General features: G+C 68.2%; 2 protein-coding genes across 2 annotated transcripts in view; one reads left to right on the forward strand and one right to left on the reverse strand.

Annotated features, from left to right (window-relative positions):
* LOC141471133 (SCO-spondin-like) overlaps positions 1 to 15079 on the reverse strand; it is a 39136-nt gene extending 24057 nt beyond the window's left edge. Inside the window, 33 exon segments of the mRNA XM_074157546.1 lie at positions 419 to 644; positions 745 to 836; positions 949 to 1074; positions 1729 to 1965; positions 2066 to 2239; positions 2324 to 2557; positions 2994 to 3394; positions 4130 to 4223; positions 4483 to 4632; positions 5129 to 5238; positions 5344 to 5471; positions 5580 to 5782; positions 5859 to 5993; positions 6259 to 6515; positions 6601 to 6695; positions 7080 to 7260; positions 7736 to 7988; positions 8672 to 8837; positions 9649 to 9870; positions 10007 to 10179; positions 10377 to 10503; positions 10592 to 10730; positions 11131 to 11377; positions 12314 to 12476; positions 12633 to 12755; positions 12869 to 12954; positions 13077 to 13235; positions 13540 to 13642; positions 13924 to 14120; positions 14201 to 14371; positions 14466 to 14548; positions 14660 to 14869; positions 14994 to 15079. Of these exon segments, the coding sequence (XP_074013647.1) occupies positions 419 to 644; positions 745 to 836; positions 949 to 1074; positions 1729 to 1965; positions 2066 to 2239; positions 2324 to 2557; positions 2994 to 3394; positions 4130 to 4223; positions 4483 to 4632; positions 5129 to 5238; positions 5344 to 5471; positions 5580 to 5782; positions 5859 to 5993; positions 6259 to 6515; positions 6601 to 6695; positions 7080 to 7260; positions 7736 to 7988; positions 8672 to 8837; positions 9649 to 9870; positions 10007 to 10179; positions 10377 to 10503; positions 10592 to 10730; positions 11131 to 11377; positions 12314 to 12476; positions 12633 to 12755; positions 12869 to 12954; positions 13077 to 13235; positions 13540 to 13642; positions 13924 to 14120; positions 14201 to 14371; positions 14466 to 14548; positions 14660 to 14869; positions 14994 to 15079 (5551 nt within the window).
* Positions 1 to 22292, forward strand: part of LOC141471236 (uncharacterized) — a 68860-nt gene that overhangs the window by 45506 nt on the left and 1062 nt on the right. The window contains exon 5 of the mRNA XM_074157660.1: positions 18937 to 20361. Coding sequence (XP_074013761.1) covers positions 18937 to 20361 — 1425 coding nt within the window. The remainder of the gene's footprint in view (positions 1 to 18936; positions 20362 to 22292) is intronic.

Here is a 22292-nt window from a genome sequence, read left to right on the forward strand (position 1 = left end):
TGACCCCTTGGGCAGTCTCAGCCACGGTAACCCCCAAATCCCTGGGCAAGGCCTGGCCATGGGTACCCCCAAATCCCCCAGCCAATTGCAGCCATAGGCACCCCCAAATCCCTCAGGCAGCCTCAGCCATAGGGACCCCCAAAATCCTCCTGGCACTCCCAGGCATGGGACCCCCCCAAACTCCCTGGGCAGCCCCAGCCACGGGAACCCCCAAATCACCCCGGCCATGGGAACCCCCACATCTCCCAGGGACCCCAACCATGGGAACCCCCTGGGTTCCCCAGGCAGCCCTTGGGGTGGGAACCCCTAAATTCCCCAGGCACCCTGGCCGTGGGAACCCCCCTGACTCCATGGGCATCCCCAGGGGTGGGCCCCCCCAAACCCCACTGCCAGCCCCCCGTAGTCCCCCCTGGCTCACCGGGGCAGGCGATGCTGAAGCACTGCCGCTCCTGCGCGTCCTGCCCGCGGCACCGGTGCAGGACACTGGGCTGGTGCTGGTGGCAACCACGAGCCCGCCGCTGCAAGCCAGGGCCGCAGGAGCGGGTGCAGGCCCCCCAGGACCCCCAGGGCCCCCACACCCCGCAGTCCCGCTCATCCTGGGGTGGTCCCCGCCCAGCCCCGCAGTCCGGCACCCCGTCGCACACCTATGGCAGCGGGGAGATGCTGAGGCAGGGAGCGACGGGACCCCCGCAGTGACACCAGGAGTGTCCCCTCTGTGTCCCGTCCCCCCCCCCCGCCCCATACCTGCTGGAAGGTGATGCACTCCCCCCCCCCGCAGTCATATTCGGAGCAGGGACCCCCCGTCCGGTTGCTCCCACCGGTGAGGAGGCGGCTCTCTGCGGAGGGGACACCACGGGGTGGTCATGGTGGGGTGACCGTCCCCAATCGCGACACACACACACACACACCCCCCCCCACCGGCCACTGCCACCACCCCCCTCCACTCACGGCAGTAGAGCTCGTCCTCGCCCTGGGGACAGTCGGTGGCACCGTCGCAGACCCTGGACATGTTGAGGCACACGCTGCCATCGTCACAGGCGAAGTGTCCCGGGCAGGGGGGGACGGCGGTGGAACCTGCGGCGGGGACAGGGCACTGCTGAGGGTGGGGGGACACCCCCCAGAGCATCCCACCGTGACACCGGGGGGACCTCCCTGAGAGCATCCCACCATGAGAGGTGTCACCAGGAAGGGGACCTGGTGGGGACCCCCCGAGAGCATCCCCCTGAGAGCATCCCACCAGGGAGGGGGACAACAAAGGGACCTCCTTGAGAGCATCCCACCGTGACGGGTGTCACCAGGGAGGGGGACACTGGTGGGGACCCCCCGAGAGCATCCCACCAGGATGGGTGTCACTGGGGGGAACACATCCCACCGCCCCAGATGTCACCGAGGAGGGGGACACCGGGTGGACCTCCCAAGAGCATCCCACCGTGATGGGTGTCACCAGGAAGGGGACACCAGGGGAAGCCCTGAGAGCATCCCACTGGGGAGAGGGGACACCAAAGGGACCTCCTTGAGAGCATCCCACCGTGACGGGTGTCACCAAGGAGGGGGACACTGGTGGGGACCCCCAAGAACATCCCACCACGATAGGTATCGCCACAGAAGGGGACACCAAGAGAACCCCTGAGAGTGTCCCACCACGCCAGGTGCCACCAGGGAGGGGGACACCGGTGGGGACAACCAAGAGCATCCCACATCACCGGTGGGGACACGGTGGGGACTCACCGCAGTGGTCGCTGCTCTCGTCGGAGTGGTCGCGGCAGTGGGGGACGCCATCGCAGAGGTGGCCGTAGGGGACACAGCCGGTGCCGTGGGCGCAGGGGAAGTGGCCAGGCTGGCAACCGTCACCGCAGCCCAGCTCGTCGCTGCCGTCGGGGCAATCGGCCTCGCCGTCGCAGAGCCAACCCCGCGGCACGCACTCCCCGCTCCCGCAAGCCACGGCGGAGGGGTCGCACCCCGGCGCTGGGGACAACGGGTCACCGCGGGGTCCCCATGGCACCCCCTGTTCCCAGCGGGGCTGTGGGGCAGGGCGGTGGGGGCCACGGCGCCGGCACCCCCTCACCTGCCGAGGCGTTGGTGGGCACGGGGAGTATGGCAACCGGCAACGCCGCCGCGCAGCCCGCCGGGCTCTCGTCCCAACCGTCGCGGCAATGGCGGACGCCGTCACACACCGCGGCCTCGCCGACGCAGGAGCCGTCGGGGCAGGGGAGGTGCCCAGGGGGGCAGGTCACCCGTTCTAGGGGGGCGGAGGGGACACACGGTGCCATGGGGCGATGGCACCGCAGATGGAGGGGTGGTCCCGAGCCCCACGGCCCCTCACCTGGGCAGAAAGCCTCGTCGGTGCCGTTGGCGCAGTCGCGGTGGCCGTCGCAGAGGGTGGCCGGGGGCAAGCAGCGGGCGTCGTGGGGGCACTGGAAGTAGCCGGGGGGGCAGAGGCAGCCCCGCTCGTCGCTGGAGTCGCCGCAGTCGTCGCGGCCGTCGCAGCGCTGAGGGTACGGCACGCACCGGCCCACCGCGCAGCGGAACTCGCCCGCCCCACAGCTTGGGCTGCAGCCTGCGGAGGCGGCCATCAGAGACCCCCCTGCCGTGGGGCACAGACCCCCCCCAGGACAGGGGGCTCAGACCCTCCCACTGTGGGGCACAGACCCCCAAGGACAGGGGGCTCAGGGAGCCTTGCCATGGGGCATAGACCCCTGGGATGGAGGGCTCAGTGACTGTCACTGTGGGGCACAGACTCCCAGGGACCCCCGCCGTGGGGCACAGGCCCCAAGGACAGGGGGCTCAGGGCCCCTTACCATGGGGCACATAACCCCGCTGGGGTTGGGGGCTCAGACCCCCTTGATGTAGGGCACAGCCCCCCCTCGCCATGGGGCACAGCCCACCTGCAGCTCACTCCTGCACCCCGCTGCTCTGAGACTCAGGACCCCCAATGCCCCCCACTACCTCAGGGCCCCCAGGGGAAGCTGTGGGGCAGCCGTGGGGCTACTCGCCTGCCTCGTCCGAGTGGTCGGCGAAGCCGCAGTCCAGCTCCCCATCACAGACACGTTCTGGGGGGAGGCAGCGGCCGCTGGCGCAGCTGAATTCGGGGGGGACGCAGGCGGTTGGGGGGCAGCCCCCCTCGTCGGAGCCATCGGGGCAGTCGGGGACGCCGTCGCAGCGGGCGCCCCACTCCAGGCACTGCCCGTGGGCGCAGCGGAGCTGGTGTGGGGCGCAGCGTGGGGGGCAGAGCTCGTCGGAGCCGTCGCCGCAGTCCTCCTCGTTGTCGCAGAGCCAGGCCCCTGGCACACAGCGCCCGTCGGCGCGGCAGGAGAACTCCCACGCGGCACAGCCCGGCAAGGACGGGCAGGGGGACGGGGAGGGCGGGCAGTGCCACCCACCCGCCGCGCACGTGCTGCGGGGACGGCCACGGCTCAGCACCGGGATGCTTCCCGCTGGCACGGGGGTCACCGGTGGGTGGGTGCCGGGTGGCCGTACCGGGCCAGTGGGTGCCGGATGGCGTTGCCATCCTGGTGGGTGCTGGATGGCCTTGCCATGCCGGTGGCTACCAGATGGCTTTGCTGGCACGGTGGGTGCTGGATGGCTGTGCCATCCCGGTGGCTACCAGATGGCTTTGCCGGCACGGTGGGTGCTGGATGGCTGTGCCATCCCGGTGGCTACCAGATGGCTTTGCCGGCACGGTGGGTGCCGGATGGCTGTGCCATCTCAGTGGGTGCCAGATGGCTTTGCTGGCCCATGGGTGCCCGATGGCTTTGCCAGCCCAGTGGGTGCCAGATGGCCACGATGGCCTGGTGGGTGCCAGATGGCCGTGCCATCCCGGTGGGTGCCGGATGGCTGTGCCATCCCGGTGGCTACCAGATGGCTTTGCCGGCACGGTGGGTGCCAGACGGCTTTGCCATCCCAGATGGCCACACTAGTCCAGTGGGTGCCGGATGGCTGTGCCACCCCAGTAGGTTCCAGATGGCTGCACTGGCCCAGTGGCTATCAGATGGTTGTGCTACCCTGGTGGGTGCCAGATGGCTTTCCTGGCCCATGGGTGCCCGATGGCTTTGCTAGCCCAGTGGGTGCCGGATGGCCATGCTGGCCCAGTGGCTACCAGATGGCCGTGCCGGGCCGTGCCAGGACTCACCAGTTCCTGCAGCCCTGCTGCACCATGGCACCGGCCGGGAAGGCGAATCCGTCCCAAAAACACGGACACTCGGCCGGATCCACGCAGCTGCCATCTGCCAGCACGGAGGGGAGGAAGCCTCAGCCCCACAGTGGCCCCACACCACCCCATGGCAGCCCCATTCCAGTCCCACACTATCCCCACACCAGCCCTACTCCAGCCCCACACCAGTCCCACACCATCCCTACTCCAGCCCCATTCCAGCCCCACACCAGCCCTACTCCAGCCCCACACCATCCTCATGTCATCCCCATGCCAGCCCCCACTGACCCCAATCCAGCCCCCCACCGGCGGCACGCCACCCCAGCACTCACCGTGCAGGACCCTCCCCGGGGGGCAGAAGCAGCCCTCCAGGCAGGCCAGGCCCTGGCAGTGCTCGGGGGGGTCCCGGCCAAGGTCTCGGCAAGTTGGGGGGCAGGGGGGGCCGCAGGCGCTGTACTCTAGCCCCCGGTCGCACTGCAAGGCTGGGGAGGGGGCGTTGGGCAGGGCAGGGAGACCCTGACCCACAGCCATGGGGTGCTGCTCGCTCCCCCCGGACCCCAGCCCCACGGGGTGGGGATGGGGATGGGATTGGGATGGGGATGGGGATGGGATGGGGATTGGATGAGGATGGGATAGGGATGGGGATTGGATGAGGATGGGATGGGGATGGGATTGGGATGGGGATTGGATAAGGATGGGATGGGGATTGGATGAGGATGGGATAGGGATGGGGATTGGATAAGGATGGGATGGGGATTGGATGGGGATGGGATTGGGATGGGGATTGGATGGGGATGGGATGGGGATTGGATGGGGATGGGATTGGGATGGGGATTGGATAAGGATGGGATGGGGATTGGATGAGGATGGGATAGGGATGGGGATTGGATGAGGATGGGATGGGGATTGGATGGGGATGGGATTGGGATTGGATGAGGATGGGATAGGGATGGGGATGGGATAGGGATGGGGACTCACGGCACAGCTCCTGGCTCCTCCAGCGGATGTGGATGCCGCGCCGGCCACACTCCTCAGCGTAGGTGGCGATGGCCGTGCACAGGCACTCGCAGTCCCCCCCGGAATCACAGCTGATGGCAGAGCGCGGCGGGTGGGCGCCAGATTTGGTGGGATGGAGTGGTGGGACCCCTCCCAACTTGGGAACCCCCCCTCCCGCTGCTGGCACTGCCACTTACCCGCAGGCATCGAAGACGCACCAGTCGTAGAAGCGCTGGCACGGCACCATGTCGTGGCACGGGGCAAAGAGCCGCTGCTGGAGGATGCCGCAGCGCCTGCGGGCCCACGTGGCCCGGTGGGGACTCTCCTGGGGGGCCAGTGGCACCGTCAGATGCCATCCCTCGTCAGCCGGGCACCGGGGCTGCCCCCTCGCCTGACCCCCACCACCATCCCCACTCCCCATCCCCGTCCGTACGGTGCAGGGGTGCTGCGCCTCGGCGCCGTCGACCTCAGGGCAGAGGAGGCTGAGGCGCCAGGAGTTGCCGAAGAGGTCGGGGGTGGGCTCCAGCCCCCCTTGGCGGCTGGTGAAATCGTTCTCGGCGTCGCCGTCGAAGTTGCCGCAGAGCCCGGCCACCCGGCCCCGGTGCCGCGGCTCCAGCCGGACGTACACCCGTGTGCCTGGGAATGGCACGGCACGGCGCTCAGCACAGGTGGCCACCGTGGCCACCGGGACCCCCCCTCTGGTGGGTCTCACCTCCGTCCCAGAGCACCGCCAGCCCCAGGTGGGAGAGGAGGAGGAGGAAGAGGCCGGCACGCTCCAGCGTCAGCCCGGTCCCGCTGTAGACTTTGGGGGGTCGGACCGAGACCCCGTTCACTGTCACATCCCTCCCTGCGGGGACAGGGGGATCTGTCAGGGGCGGTGACCCCCTGGCATGTCCGCATCCCCATGGGAGACCCATCCTCATGTCCCCCACCCCCGTGTGCCCTCGTCCCCGTGTCCCCCCATACATCTGTCCCCCATCCCCATGTCCCACCATACACATCCTGCCATATGCGCGTCCCCCATCCCCATGTGCCCCATCCCTGTGTTCCCCGTCCACATGTGCCCCCGTCCCCATTTCACCCCATCCCCCAGTCCCAGTGTCCCCCCGTACCCCGCAGCATGTGGACCACGGTGTTGCCCATCACCACCACCACCGACTTGGTGCAGGTGACGCCGCTGGTGCCGCAGGGGACGTTCTCGGCGGTGACGGTGAAGAGGCCGGTGGTCTCCCGCGCCAGCAGGTACTCGCAGTCCCCCAGGAAGGAGAAGGCTCGCCCGTCGAAGGTGACGTAGTGGGGGTCCCCCGTGGCCACGCAGGTCCCCGCGCACTCCTCCCGGCCGCAGTGCCACCGCTGCTGCCGGCACACGCTGCGGGGGGACGGGGCTCAGCGCCGGCGCGGCCGTGGCATCCCTGGGGTGAGGGGGGGTCTGGGGGTGGGGGGGGGTGTCTCACCAGGTGTTGCAGTCCCAGACGATGGTGTCATTGGGCCGGTACAGCTGCCCACCGTGGTGGCAAGGACACTCCTCTGGGGACACGCAGTGTCCGTCCTGCCGGCACAAGACCCCCCCCCAGGACTGAGCTGGGGCTTGGGGGGGAGTGGGGGCTGCCAGCCCTCTTGGGGCATGGGAGCTCTGGGCAGGGGGGCTGGGAACCCCCAGGGACCCTCACCAGTCCCCCACATGCACCTCTGTGATGACCCATGTCCCCCGCAACCCCAGTTCCTCGTGCCCCATGTCCTCGGCCCCCCAGGACCCAGTGCCCAGCTCCATGTCCCCCAAATTGTCCAGCAACCCAGCCCCCCAACGCCCGGGGTTCGCAGCCTCCCAGTGCCCAGGTCCCCTGACCCCCCAATGACCAGCTCCCCCAGCCCTCCAGCCCCCCATGCCCAGCCACTGACCCCCCAAGAACCCCCTGGGGAGGGGGTGACCCACCAGGAAGAGGGTGCCGGGGGGGCAGACGCAGCCATCGGCGATGCCGGTGCAGGTGCCGTTGGGCTCAGCGCTGTCACAGCGGCGCAGGCAGGACCCCGGGGCATGAACCAGCCCCCCAGGGCAGAGGGCAGCCACGGGGCAGGGGGCTTCAGAGCAGCGCCAGGAGCCACCGGCACAGACGCTGCGGGGAGGGGTGCGGTGAGGGCAGCCCCCCAGCACCCCCTGGCATGGGGAGTCCCTCACCCAGCCAGCCCCATGACGGGGTCCCCACATTCCAAGCACTCATCTCATCCAAACCAAATCCTTATCCCCATCCCATTCCCCATCCCCATCCCATCCCCTCCCCATCCCCACCCCATCTCCATCCCAATTCCCATCCCATCCCCTCCCCATCCCCATCCCAATTCCCATCCCATCCCATGACGGGCTCTCCATCGGTGTCACCGTTGCCCCGTGGCAGGGACATTCAATGAAAGCCACCTATCCCGCGGTGCCATCCCAAACGGGCCGTAGGGGGATTTCATCAAACATCTCCCGCCGTTGCCGTGTTCCGTGACACTGGATCAGTCCCCTTGGCTCTTCCTGGTCCCTGCCACCCCCCATGTCCCCTGCCCTGTTCCTGCCACCCCCACCCACCCACCGTATGGGCCACGCACCAGGGGTTGCAGCCCCGTCGGATCTGGCTGCCAGGAGGGTAGAGCTGGCTGCCGTGGTGGCAGGGGCAGGTGGCCGGTGGGACACATTGGCCACTGTCATCCAGCACCAGCCCTGGGGGGCAGTTGCAGCCGGGGACACAGAGCCCGTCCAGGTCGGGGCAGGAGCTGGCCCCGTCCAAGCGCAGGTCGGCGCAGGTCCGTCCGCAGGGAGGGCCACACTCCTGGTACAGCTGTCCCCCGCCGCACGGCACATCTGCGGGGACAGACATGGAGATGTCACCCATGGTGGCATCCCTGCCCTGCTGCCAGCACCCACAGCACCCGGCGCTTCCTGCAGTCCCCTGGCATGTGGTGGCAGCATCCTCATGCCATCCCAACTCATCCCAACCCATCCCATCCCATCCCAGACATCCATCCTGTCTTGTCTCATCCATCCCATCCAATTCCCTATCCCATCCCATCTCCATTCCCATCCCATCACCATCACATCCCATTGTCATTCCAACTCCATCCCCATCCCATCTCCGTCCCATCCCAATCCCCATCCCATCCCAATCTCCATCTCATCCCAATCCCCATCCCATCCCCATCTCACCCCCATTTCATCCCAATCCCCATCTCATCCCCATCCCATTCCATCCCCGTCCCATCCCAATCCCCATCTCATCCCCATCTCACCCCCATCTCATCCCAATCCCTAGCTCATCCCCATCCCCATCCCATCCCCATCTCACCCCCATCTCATCCCAATCCCCATCTCATCCCAATCCCCATCCCATCCCCATCTCACCCCCATCTCATCCCAATCCCTAGCTCATCCCCATCCCCATCCCATCCCATCCCAATCCCCATCCCATCCCCATCTCACCCCCATCTCATCCCAATCCCTAGCTCATCCCCATCCCCATCCCATTCCCATCCCACCTCTCCTCTCACCGCAGAAGCTCTGGTTCCTCCAGGAGAGCTGGGCTCCCTCCCGGGCACATTCCCGGGCGTAGGCGGCGAGTGTGGGGCACAGGCAGCGCTGCCCGCCCTGGCAGGAGCAGGCGTCGTGCAGGCAGAGCTGCAGGAAGGGCTCCGGCTCCACGACCTGGTGGCAGGGCTGGGGGCAGGAGGGACACATCGGGTGGTGGCACTGGCACTTGGGACACCTGACGGGGACTGGGCACTGGTCACCGGACACTTGGCACCAGGGTCTGCGCTCCAGGCACTAGGCACTGGTCACCAGGCTCCGGCCACCGGGCACTGGTCACCGGTTACCGGCCACTGGTCACCAGGCACTGGTCATTGGGCACCAGGCATTGGTCACTAGTCACCAGGCAGTGGACACTGGCCACCGGGCAGCAGGCACTGGTCACTGGGCACCATGCCTCAGTCAACAGACAGTGGGCACCAGCTTCTGGTCACTGGGCACCAGGCACTGGGCTTTTACCACCAGGTAATGGTCACCAGGCACCGGCCACCAGGTGCTGGTCACTGGTCACCAGGCTCTGGGCACCGGCTACCAGGCACTAGGCACCAGGCACTGGGTAATGGGCACCAGGCACTGGCCTCTGGTCACCGGGCATTGGCCACCAGCCACCAGGAACAAGGTGTTGGTCACTGGGCACTAGACAATGGGCACCAGGCTCTGGGCCAGTACCAGGCACTAGGCACTGGTCACCAGGCACCAGTTGCTTGTCATCGGGCACAAGGCACCAGGCACTTGGCACCACCCACTGGGCACCAAGCTCTGGTTACTGGTCACCAGGCACCAGATACTGGTCACTGGGCACCAGGCTCTGGGCACTGGGCTGGTACTGGGAACTAGACACTGGTCACCAGGCACTGGTGACCGAGCACTGGTCACAGGCCACTAGTCACCAGGCACTGGTCACACCGGTGCCCAGCTGGGGCAGGGGGCTGCTGGTCACCTGGAAGGCTGGTCCGTGCAGGACGGCGCAGGCGGCCTCGGCCATCTCCCGCCGCCCAGCGAAGGCGTCGCAGGGCTGGAGGGGGACGGGGCCGAGCACGGGGCAGTTGCCCGACGCCCGGTACTGGTTGGCGAAGGCGGTGACAGCGGTCTCCACGTCACCTGCCGGCGTGGTGAACTCATCCTGCTGGTCCCAGTTGTAGGTCCCGCAGAGACCCCGCACCTGCAGCACCGCCAACGGGCTCAGGATGGGACCCCCCGCGGGACCCCCGGCACCGGGATGCCTGGATTCCCACCAGAACCCAGGCCGGCTCTGCCAGCGGGCACCACCGCGGTGGCATGGCACAGCCAGGGCTCACCTTGTGGGCGAAGGTGGGCTGGAGGGTGATGTAGGCAATGGGGGTCTCCAGCCCCCAAAGGAGGTGGGCCCCAAAGGCCTGGAGCAGGAGGAAGGAGGAGGATGCCCGGCGGACGCTCAGCTCGGCACTGGCAAAGGGCAGTGTCACCTCCCGCCCGTCCACTGTCACCTCGCCTGAGCCGGGAGAGAGGGGACATCAGGGCACGGCCACCAGGCTGGCACCGGCCACCATGGGCTGTCACTGGCCACCGTGGGGACATCAGGGCACGGCCACCAGGCTGGTACTGGTGACTATGAGGATGTCAGGGCACAGCCATGGGGTTGGCACCCACCACCTCACCAGGGCTCAGGGACGGTCCCCAGGGGGTCACCTGTGCCACGGAGGCGGGCAGAGGTCCGGCGGGCGGTGATGGAGAGGGACCGGAGGCATCTGAGGGGCTGGTGGCCATCGCAAGGCTCATGCTCGGCCGTGATCAGCAGCTGCCCCTCTACAAAGTCCTGGGGGGCAGAGACCCCACTGAGCCACCCCTGGGAAGGTCCCCATTGCCCTGGCCACCACCGTGGCCACCACAATGGCCACCCTCACCTGGACCAGGATGTAGGCACAGGCGCCCAGGAAGGAGAAGCGTCGGCGGTCGAAGGTGATGTAGTGGTGGCCCCCCAGCACCACGCACTCCCCTGGGCACCGGTCCTGGCTACAGAGCCAGCGCCCACCTTGGCACGTGCTGCGGGCACAGGAGGGGACACCAGGATCACCGGAGTGGGGACACCATGGCCACCGTGCCTCCGACCACACCAGGCATGGGTACAGAGGACACTGTGGCCACCATGCCTCCGACCACACTGACTGCGGGTACAGAGGACACAGTGGCCACCGTGCTTCCCACCACGCTGGCCACGGATGCAGAGGACACCGTGGCTGCCATGTTTCTGACCACACCGGGCGTGGGTGCAGAGGACACCGTGGCCACCATGCCTCCCACCACGATGGCCACAGATACATGGGTGCTTGCCCCCCACCCCCAAAACCGGGGTGTGACGGGTGTTGTGCCCACCCATGGGGTTGGTTCCCCTGCGGGTACAGGGACCCCAGACCCGTCCCCGGTCCCCCCCGGCATCACTCACCACTGGTTGCAGCGCTGGCGGATGCTCTGCCCCGGGGCATAGCGCTGGCGGCGGTGGTGGCAGGGGCAGGCACTTGGGGGGACACAGAGCCCCCCATCCCGATAGAGCCCCGGTGAGCACTGGCAGCCGCCGGCACAGTCCCGGTGGTGGCACGGGGGGTCCATCTCAGGGTTGCCCACGGCCACGCAGCTGGCAGGGCAGGGGGAGACGCAGTCCGAGAAGTGCTGGCCCACAGGGCACGGCCGCTCTGCTGGGACGGACACCGCGCTCAGCGCCGAAGGAGGGGGGCGGACACCAGACTTTGGGGTGCACCCAACTGAGGGGGGGGCAGGGTCCAAAGGGTGCAGGCACAGGAAATTGGGGTGGGTGGAACTGAGGGTTGCACGCACTCTTTGGGGTGCACAGGATTGAGGGGTGCAGGCATGAGCCTTTAGGGTGCAAGCAATTGAGGGGTGCAAGCAGAAATCTTTGGGGTGCACATGACCAAGGAGTGCATGAACAAGAAATTGGGGTGCCTGCAACCGAGGGGTGCACAGGACTGATGGGTCCCTGCATGAGCAATTGGGGTGCACACGGCTGAGGGGTGCAGTAGAAATCTTTGGGGAGCACAGGACCGATGGGTCGGTTCATGCACAAACCATTGGGGTACATGGAATTGAGGGGGGCAGGCACCAGCCTTTGGGGTGCACCCAACTAAGGGGGGGCAGGGGGCCAAACAGTGCAGGCACAAGAAATTGGGGTGGATGGAATCGAGGGGTGCATGCACAAGTTTTTGGGGTGCACTCAGTTCAGGGGTGCATGGAGAAGCCTTTGGGGTGCACAGGACCAATGGGTCCCTACAAGAGCCTTTAGGGTGCAAGCAATTGAGGGGTGCAAGCAGAAATCTTTGGGGTTCACATGAGCAAGTGGTGCATGTACAAGAAATTGGGGTGCACACAACTGAGGGGTGCATGGAGAAGCCTTTGGGGTGCACAGGACCCATGGGTGCATGTACAAGAATTTGGGGTGCACACAACTGAGGGGTGCATGGAGAAGCCTTTGGGGTGCACAGGACTGAGGGGTGCCCACTCAAGCCTTTGGGGTGCAAGCAGCTGAGGGCTGCACGACCCTTTGGGGTGCTCAGTGCGGGGAGGGAACAGCAATGAGGGGGTTCAGTGCCGGGTCCCCCCCCCGGCGTCCCTACCGCAGAATCCCGGCCGGCGCCAGTCGAGGTGGTTCTGGTGCCGGGCACAGTCCCGGGCGTAGGCAGCGAAGGTGTCACAGACGGCGGGGGGCGGCGGGGGTCCAGTGTCACCCCCCCGGCACAGCAGGTCCAGGCATGCCGTGTAGTAGCCAGTGGGATCCACCTGGATGGAATGGGATGGGGATGAGGATGGGATGGGGATGGGACCCAGGATCAGTGGCAGCAGGGGACAGAGCAGAGACAGTGGGTGAGGGTGGTGGGACCGGCACCCCCTGTTAATCCCCGGTACCCCCCAGTACCCCACCGGGTCCCCACTCACCTCGTCATGACACTCGCGGAAGGGCTCAGCCAACAGCTTCCCGCAGACGGCCTCGGCCGCCCGCAGTGCCGCGTCCCCCGCCGCGCAGCCGGGGCTGAGCTCCACCGCGTCCCTGCAGGGGGGCTGAGCCCGGGGGGGGGGCACCCTCAGAGTCAGGGTGACCCCCCCAGGAAACCCCTGCCAGACAGCGGGGTCGGCAGCCCCAGCCTCCCCAGTGCCCGGCTCTGCCCTGGTACCTCCGAGTCGGCGCCTGGGATCTTCCAGGAGTTGCCAAAGCTGGCAGCAAAGGGGGCCACGTCCCCCCCCGGCTGCGAGAAGTCATCTGGGGGCACAGGGAGGGCTCGGGCAGGTGGGGGGGACGTGGCATGTGGCCCCAGCAATGTGTCTCCCCCGGCTCCTCCAGCACGGGGGTGGCAAGGACATCGCCGGTGAGGTGGCGCTTACCGGTAGGGTCGTCGTTGTAGGGGCCGCAGAGCCCCATCGTGCCGCCCCACAGCTCGGCCTCGACCGTCACGGTGACCGCCTGGTGCCTGTCCGAGGCCACCCGCACGCCCAGCCCGCTGGCCACGGCCACCCAGTCACCCAGCCAGGTGATGCCAATCCCTGCCGGCAGCACGGCATGGCATGGAGGTGGGATGGAGATGGGGATGGGATGGGATGGGGGGGGATGGGGATGGGGATGGGATGGGATGGGATGAGATGGGATGGGGATGGGGTGGGATGGGGGGGATGGGGATGGGGATGGGATGGGGATGGGGTGGGATGGGGGGGATGGGGATGGGGATGGGGATGGGCATGGGCATGGGGATGTGGATGGGATGGGGATGGGGTGGGATGGGGATGGGGATGGGGACCCAGGACCCCGGGATCAGGGGGATCAGGGGATGGAGCATCCCGTCGCCCTCACCATTGTGCAGGTAGGGTTGTCCCTCTGGCACCACCACGCCGTTCACGGAGACGTTTCGGCCCCGGGCCACCACCGTGTCCACACCGAAGGTCATGTGCAGCACCTGGGGTGGCACAGCATCAGCCAGGGTGGGGGCCAGCTGCCCGTGTGCCAGGGCCACCAAGGGGCCACCGAGACCCCACCGGCTGCTGGCGGCCATGGATGGGGACACTGTGGGGGCACCGTGACCACTCCGGGGCCCACCATGGGCTGTGACGTGCCGTGGGGACAGACGGATGGCCCCCCTGCCCCTGGAGCCACTGTCCGCGGGGCGAGCAGAGACCCCGGCCGGGCTCCCCCTCCTCCCTGCCATGACCCCCTCCCCACCGTGGGGGCTGTGGGTACCCGGGGGTTGCCGGCGGCGATGGAGATGTCCCATGTGCCGTCGGCGGCGGTGGCCAGGCTGTAGGCGCACCGACCGGAGAAGTGGAAGTGCTTCCCGTCGAAGGTGCGGTAGCGGGATCCTGCCCAGGCGAGGCACTCGGCCGAGGGACCCCGGTGCCGGGCGGCTGTGGCAAGCAGTGGCCGCGGGGACACCTCTCCTGCAGCAAAGAGGGTGACGCCGCTGGGTAAACCCCCCCTCCCGGGACCTCCCCCCTTCCCTCAGGACCCCCGGACCCACCGTCGAGGGGCAAGCGGGTGCAAGGGAGGCAGGAGGCGGTGGAGCCGTTCCTCCAGCTGTGCCCCCAGGGGTGCCGGCAGCACTCGGCCAGGCTGATGGCCGAGAGGTTTCGGTTGCCGGCGTCCTCCTGGCACTGCCATGTGCCGTAGCAGCGTCCCAGCGAGCCATCGCCTGCGGCACAGGGATGCGCCGCCTCGTCTCTGCCGGCGGGCACCGGGTGGCGGGGACGGCGGTGTCACCGTGCCACGGTGGGGACCATCCTTACCTTCGGTGCAGCGGGGTCCGCTCCAGCCCGGGCAGCAGCCACGCACCGTGCGGTTCCACACCACCGGCCGTGTCTCCGGGGGTCTGTGGGGCACGGGGACCCCCAGCATCAACCAACGTATCCCCGGTGTCACCCCTCATGGCGTGTGTGTCCATCTCCCACACACACACACACAAACCTCCAACGTCGCTTACCGGTAGATGTAGCAGAGCCGGGTGGGGGAGCCGGGTTGGGGGTCTGGGCGGTGGGGCTCGCCGCCCTCGTCGGTCCGGCGCATGCGGTGCCGGTCGAGGCGCCAACCGGCCAGGCTGTAGTGGTAGAGGCTGGCGCAGGGCACCGCGTCCTCCTGCCGCGGCGTCACCTCCTCCTCCGCCGTCACCCGCACCGTCCGCTGGCACCACCGCCTGCGGGAGGCAAAACCCCCCCGTCCCATCACACACACACACACACCACCACCACCACCCCCCCCCCCAAAAAAGCCACCCCCTTATCCTTCCTCCATCCCAGGCGCTGGCACGGAGGACTTACCCCGTGGCCGCTTCCACCGTGGCCACCCACAGAAGCAGAGCGGCCAGGATGCCACTGGCCACCCAGGAGCGCCGTGGCAGGGCCATGCCGTGCCACACTGGCCACCTTGGTAGAGGAAGACCCGTGTTACCTATGACCATGGTGCTGGGGGCGTCCCCGTGGCCGGGGGGTCCCCGAGGCACCTCCGGTGCCTCGGGGACCCCCCGGCCACGGGGACGCCCAGCATGTGCCACCCCCAGCATCACGATGGTAGCAATGGGGACACGGGCAGGGGACATCCCCAGACCCTCTTACCCCCGCTCCATCCTGGCTGGCTCCATCCCTGCTGACCCCCCCCACTCCCTAGCCCCCTCCCAGCCCACGGTGGTTTTTATGGGGTGGGATCGGCCGTCGGTGGTCATCTGTGGGGCTGGTGATTGGGCCCAGCTGGCGGTTGCACAGGGCGGGGGGATCCACTGTGGGAACCCCCCATGGCCCCATCTCCAGGGCAAAGCCCTCAGGACTGTGCTGGGGGGGGAGTGGGGGTGGATTTGGAGCCCCCCCAACTCCCCCCAAGCGGCTCTGCCCAGCAGGGTCATATCCTGCATCCGGCATATTTTGGGATTAGGGATTAAGGCTCGACCCCCCCATATCCCCCACCGCCCCCCAGCACTGATGGATGAGGATATGGGCCCGGATGTGCCCCCCCCCAGGTGACACGGATGTGTCGTGACCCCCATGTCCTGGTCCTGCTTATCCCCCCGCCCAGGAATGCCCGGGGGGGTCACAGTCCCCCAGGAAAGGGACACCCCGAGCAGCTCCCAGCTCCTGGTGCCCCACGGCCACCCCACGGGGCATCGCCCCCATCTGCTGCCAGCCCCACGTCCGTGTCCCCCCGTGTCCCCACATCCCTGTCCCGTGTCCCCCCCGTGTCCCCACACCACCTCTATCCCCACAGCCATGTCCCCCCGTGTCCCCACCTCCCTGTCCTGTGTCCCCTCGTGTCCCCACACCACCCCCATCCCCACAGCCGTGTCCCCCCATCCCTCTCCTGTTTCCCCCGTGTCCCCCTTCCTGCCACTGCCCCATGGCCGTGTCCCCCTGTGTCCCCACATCCCTGTCCCGTGTCCCCCCTGTGTCCCCACACCACCTCTATCCCCACAGCCGTGTCCCCCCTGTGTCCCCCTTCCTGCTACTGCCCCGTGGCCGTGTCCCCCTGTGTCCCCACCTCCCTGTCCCATGTCCCCCTTGTGTCCCCCTTCCTGCCACCATCCCCACAGCCATGTCCCCCCGTGTCCCCACCTCCCTGTCCTGTGTCCCCTCGTGTCCCCACACCACCCCCATCCCCACGGCCGTGTCCCCACGCCCCTGTCCCATGCCCCCCGCCACGTCCCCATGCCCCATCCCTGACCCATGTCCCCCCATCTCCCCTCGTGTCCCCATCACCCTGTCCCACATCCCCCACCATGTCCCCTAGCGCTCCCATCTCCCTGTCTCCCTGTGTGTCCCCCCCCGCGCCGTGCCCTGTCCCCTGCCCTGTCCCCCCCCCCCCGTATCCTCCTGTCCCGTGTCCCCACGTCCCCCTGCCCTGCCCCCGTTCCCACGCCGTGTCCTTGTCCCCGTCTCCCCAGCGGCGGGGCGGGGGGGGGGGGGGGGGGGGGGGCGGCAGGACCGGGTACGGGGAGGAGGGGGGCGACACGGCTCGGTACGGGGGGGGGGGGAACACACACGGCCCGGCACCGGCTGGGTACGGGCCGCGGGGAGGGCGGGGGGCGGCGCGGCGCGGTGGGGCGGGCTGCCGGGAGATGTAGTCCCGGTGCCCGGTTCCCGGTGCCGCACAACGGGGCCCCGCGGGACGGAGCGGCTCCGGTGGCGCTGCCGGTGCCCCGGTGGCGGAGGAGGGGGGGTGGTGGGGGGGGGGGTGTGCGAGGGAGGGGGTAGCGGGCGGGGGGACCGGCGGGGGGCGGGGGGACCGGCGGCCACCGCGGGGGAGGCGGGGACCGGCGGCGGCGGCGGAGGAGCAGGTAGGGGCGGCGGGAGGGGCCGCCCCCAGCCCCGAGGCCACGGCGACGGGCGCGGCGGGGACGGGGACCGGGACCGGGACCGGCGGGGGAGGCAGGCGCGACCCCCGGGTCCGGGAAGGGGGGACCGGGAGCGCGGGAGGGAGTACCGGTGGTGGGGGACAGGGGGCGAGGGGGGGGTTGTGGCTTTGGGGGGGCAGGAAGGATTGGGGGGACCGGGAGAGGCGGGCAGGAAGGGGGGAAGGGACAGGCGGCGGGGGGGGGGTTGACAGTGGCTTTGGGGGGCAGGAGGCGGGGGGAGCTGGGGGGGGCAGGAAGGGGGGAGACAGGGCTCGGGGGGTGGGGGGACAGTGGTTTTGGGGGGCGGGAAGGGTGGGGAAGAACCGGGGGGTGCAGAAAGGGGGGGGGGGACCGGAGGGGCGGGATGGGTGGGGGAGGACCGGGGGAGGGGTGGGGGGACGACAGGAAGGGGGAGGGCACCGGGGAGGGGGAAAGGGGCGGGAGGCAGGACAGTGGCATTGGGGGCAGGAAGGGTGGAAAGGGGTGGGGGGGGAGGACGACCGGGGGGGTCAGGAATGGGGGGGAGGGGACCGGGGAAGGATAGGGGGCAGTGGCTTTGAGGGGCAGGAAGGGTGGGGGAGAACCGGGAGGGGGGCGGATCCGGGAGGGAGGGGGGCGGGACAGGATGGTGGGAGAGGGGGGGCGGACCGGGAAGGGCAGGGTAGTGCAGGGACCGGAGGGATAGGGGGGTCGGGGGGAGGACAGAGGAATAGTGCGGGGACAAGAAGGGCTTGGGTGTGGGGATGGGGGGCAGTGGGGGGTAATGGGGGCACAGGGGGACCTTGGGCAGGGACGGGAAGGGCAGGGACCCCCCCCATCTGTCTGCTTTCCCTCCCAGTGGGGGGCTGGAGGGGGGTCTCCCCGGTTGACACACAACCCCCCCCATCGTTCCTCCCCAGCCCCCCCGAGCACCAGAGCCGCACCATGAGGGAGAGCCTGGACGCCCTGTGCACCCTGGGTATGCGTTGGGGGGGTTCCGGGGGGGGCCTGGGGGAGCGGGACCACTCCCCCTGAGTGGTGGGCACCACTGGGGGGGCTCAGCCCGGTCCCCTCCCTCTCAGGTCCCCCCATGGTGAAGCCGGAGCCGGTACCGCAGGCGGAGGAGACGGGGCCGTCGAGCTGCGCCAGCTCAGGTGGGTGCCAGGGTGGTCCTGCCTGTCCCCCCCCCCCAGCTCCTGGGGTCCCCACAGGGCGAGGGACCCTCCTGGGGACAGGGAGGGGGGGGGACACTGGTTTTATGCCCTTTGTCTCCCCAGGGCTGTTGGTGGTCCCCAAGGTGGAGGCGATGCCTGAGGGCGAGGAGCTGGGGGCCGCGGGGGAGCGGGGGGGGCTGGACCACGGCTGCTCAGGTGAGGGCAATGCCACAGCCCCCCCGGGGACACACGGCGATGGTCACTCTGTCCCCATGGCCGGTGGCAAGTGCCGGAGCTGTGCGGGGTGCCGGGGGGAGCGGGCACGGTCCCCACCACCCCCACCCTCTGTGCCCCGCAGAGGACTGGCTGGTGAGGAAGGTGAAGGTGGAGGAAGAGTATGAAGAATGGCCGGCCGGCCCCGAAGCCCTGCTGGGGGGGCAGCCCCCATCCGGGGTGTTCCCCCCCGCCACCGGCACGCTGGGCTGCGGGGGCAACTGCAAAGCGGAGCGGCCGTGCCCGGAGGAGCTGGGCTACGGCGAGTTGGCCACCTTCGCCATGCCGCCCTGGCCACTGCTGGGCCAGAGCCCGGCCGGCGGCGGCTGCGACAGCTGCTTCCACGCACGGCTCAGCCTGGGCGAGGGCGAAAGCGGCCCCTGCGGGGGCTGCGGGACCCCCCCGCGCCCCTTCACCTGCGCCCAGTGCGGGAAGGGCTTCGGGAAGAAGGCTCATCTCACCCGGCACCTGCGGGTCCACACGGGCGAGCGACCCTTCCCCTGCGGCCAGTGCGGCCGCCGGTTCCGCCAGAAGATCCACCTCCGTTCCCACCAGAAGACCCACACGGGGGAAAGACCCTTCCCCTGCCCGGAATGCGGGCGCTGCTTCCGGAAGAAAACCCACCTGGTTCGGCACCAGCGCACCCACACCGGCGAGCGCCCCTTCCCCTGCGCCCGCTGCGGCCGCCGCTTCGCCCACAAGCAGCATCTCCTCCGTCACCAGCAGCTCCACGCCGAGCCGGCGCCGGAGGAGGGGGACGGGGTGGTCCCGACGGAGGAGAAGCCGTTTCCTTGCCCGGAATGCGGGAAAAGCTTCAGCTGGAAGAAGAACCTGGCGTCTCACCGGCGGTTGCACCGGGAAGGGCGTCCCTTCGCCTGCGCCGAATGCGGACGGGGCTTCAGCGACAAGCGGCACCTGACGGCCCACCTGCGGGGCCACATGGGGCTGAAGCCCTACGCCTGCCCCCACTGCGAGAAGACCTTCAGCCACAAGCCCAACCTGGCTAGCCACCAGCGCACCCACACGGGCGAGCGGCCCTTCGCCTGCCCCCACTGCCCCCGCGCCTTCGCCCACAACCAGCACCTCCTGCGGCACCTGCGGGTCCACACCGGCGAGCGGCCCTTCCCTTGCCCCCAGTGCGGCCGCCGCTTCGGCTCCCGCCCCAACCTGCTGGCCCACGCCAAAGCCCACGCCGGCGCCCGGCCCTTCGCCTGCGGGCAGTGCGGCAGGGGCTTCAGCCGAAAATCCCACCTGGAGCGGCACCAGGCGGTGCACACCGGCACCCGGCCCCACGGCTGCGGGCAGTGCGGCAAGCGCTTCAGCTCCAAGACCAACCTGGCCCGGCACCAGGCGGTGCACACCGGCCACCGGCCCTACATCTGCACCCAGTGCGGCAAGAGCTTCAGCCGCAAAACGCATCTGCTGCGCCACGAGCGCACCCACGCCGCCGCCGTCCCTGCCGCCATCCCCACCGTCAACCCTGCCACCATCCTGAGCGCCATCCACTCTGCCACCATCCCTGTTGCCACCGTCAACTCCGCCACCATCCTGGGCACCACCATCCCCACCATCAACTCTGCCGCCATCCCCACCACCACCATCAACTCTGCCGCCATCCCCGGCACCATCAACTCTGCCGCCATCGTCCCCACCTTTAACTCTGCCACCATCAGCTCTGCCACCATCCCTGCCACCATCCTGAGCGCCATCCACTCTGCCACCATCCCTGCCACCATCCCCACCATCAACTCTGCCACTATCCTGGGCACCATCAACTCTTCCACCATCAACTCTGCCACCATCCCCACCATCCCTGCCACCACCATCACCTCTGCCACCATCTCCACCACCATCCCCACCACCACCATCCCCACCATCAACTCTCCCACTATCCTGGGCACCGTCAACTCTGCCACCATCAACTCTGCCACCATCCCCACCACCACCATCCCCACCATCCCTGCCACCACCTCCACCACCATCCCCACCGTCGCCGTACCCCATCAGAGCTGGCCGGCCCACACCGCCCTCTGCCCCTGAGACGTTCCGGGGGACCCGGTGGCTCCTGATGATGCTCGTGTCCCCGGCATCCTCCCTCAGGGGTCGCTGTGGGTCCCACCCGGCACATGGCACAGAGAGCAGCGGCCAGGGGCGGCCGATGGAAAAACTGAAACTCTGAAAACCCTGAAATGGACTTAAAACCCCCCAAACGAGGGCTGGCCCGTGCCAAGGTGCTGGGGTGGGGTGAATCGGGGGCACGGGGGGAGCCCCATCCTGTCCCCAGAAGAGGGGGGGTCTCTCCAGGCGGTGCCAGTCGGCAGAGGGGCACCGACCCCCCCCCCCCCCGGGGGATCCGCTGGGGTAGGAACGAACCAAAACTGCCAATAAACCCATTTTTGTCGACTTTCCAAAGGGCGTCTCGGAGCGAGAAGGGTGGGGCGGGGTGGCAGAGCCATGGTGCCACCAGGACTGTGGGCATGTCCATGGGGACATCTTGGGGGACGCTGGTCACAGTGGGGTGCAGGCATGTCCATGGCATGGGGACACCTTGGGGACACCAGGGATTCGAGGTCCCTGCCCAGTGCCCGGCCCCCGGCGTGGCACAGCACCGGTGAGAGCCATGGGGCCTGGAGCACACCACCGTGCCACTGGTCTCCTGCCCGGCCACCCAGCCATTTGTCCTGCTGTCCGTTTGTCCATCAGTGTCTCTCTCCATCCCGTGTCCCATCCATCAGTTCAGCTTGCCATCCATCCCCCCATCCATCTATACATCCATCCATCCCTCCATCCATCTCCATCGATCCGTCCATCCGACTGTCCATCCATCCATCCATCCATCTCCACCCATCCATCCATCTCCATCCATCAATCCATCCATTCATCTGTCCGTCCATCCCTCAGTCCATCTCTGTCCATCTCTCCATCCATCCATTCGTCTGTCCATCTGACTGTCCATCTATCCTTCCTTCCATCCATCTCTATCCGTCTGTCCATCCATCCCAATCATCCATCCATATCCATCTCTCCTTCCATCCATCTCTCCATCCCTCCATCTCTATCCACCTCTATCCCTCCTTCCATTAGTCTGTCCATCTGTCCATCTATCCCTCCTTCCATCCAACCCTCCATCTATCTATATCCATCCATCTGTCCATCTGTCTGTCCATTCATCTATCCCTCCTTTCATCCATCCATCCCTCCATCTATCCCTCCTTCCATCCATCCATCCATCCATCCATCCATCCATCCCTTCATCCATCCCTCCATCTATCTCCATCCATCCCTTCGTCCATCCCTCATCCATCTCTATCCCTCCATCCATCCATCCCTCCATCCATCCGTCCATCCATCCCTCATCCATCTCTGTCCCTCCATCCATCTCTATCCTTCCATCCATCCGTCTGTCCATCCCTCCATCCATCCGTCCATCAATCCCTCATCCATCTCTATCCCTCCATCCATCCATCCCTCCATCCATCCATCTCTATCCCTCCATCCATCTCTATCCTTCCATCCATCCCTCCCTCCATCTCTATCCCTCCAACCATCCCTCCCTCCATCCATCCCTCCATCCATCTCTATCCCTCCAACCATCCATCCATCCCTCCCTCCCTCCATCCATCTCCATGCATCCCTTCATCCCTCCACCCCTCCGTCTCCATCCCTCCCTCCCTCCCTCCATCCCTCCCACCCACCCTGAGGCTGGTGAGAGCCTGGCCCAGGTTGCCCAGAGAAGCTGTGGCTGCCCCATCCCTGGAGGGGTTCAAGGCCAGGTTGGAGGGGGCTTGGAGCATCCTGGTCTGGTGGGAGGTGTCCCTGGGTGGCCGTTAACG

This window comes from Numenius arquata, chromosome 12 (genome assembly GCF_964106895.1).
Source record: "Numenius arquata chromosome 12, bNumArq3.hap1.1, whole genome shotgun sequence".
Lineage (NCBI taxonomy): Eukaryota > Metazoa > Chordata > Aves > Charadriiformes > Scolopacidae > Numenius > Numenius arquata.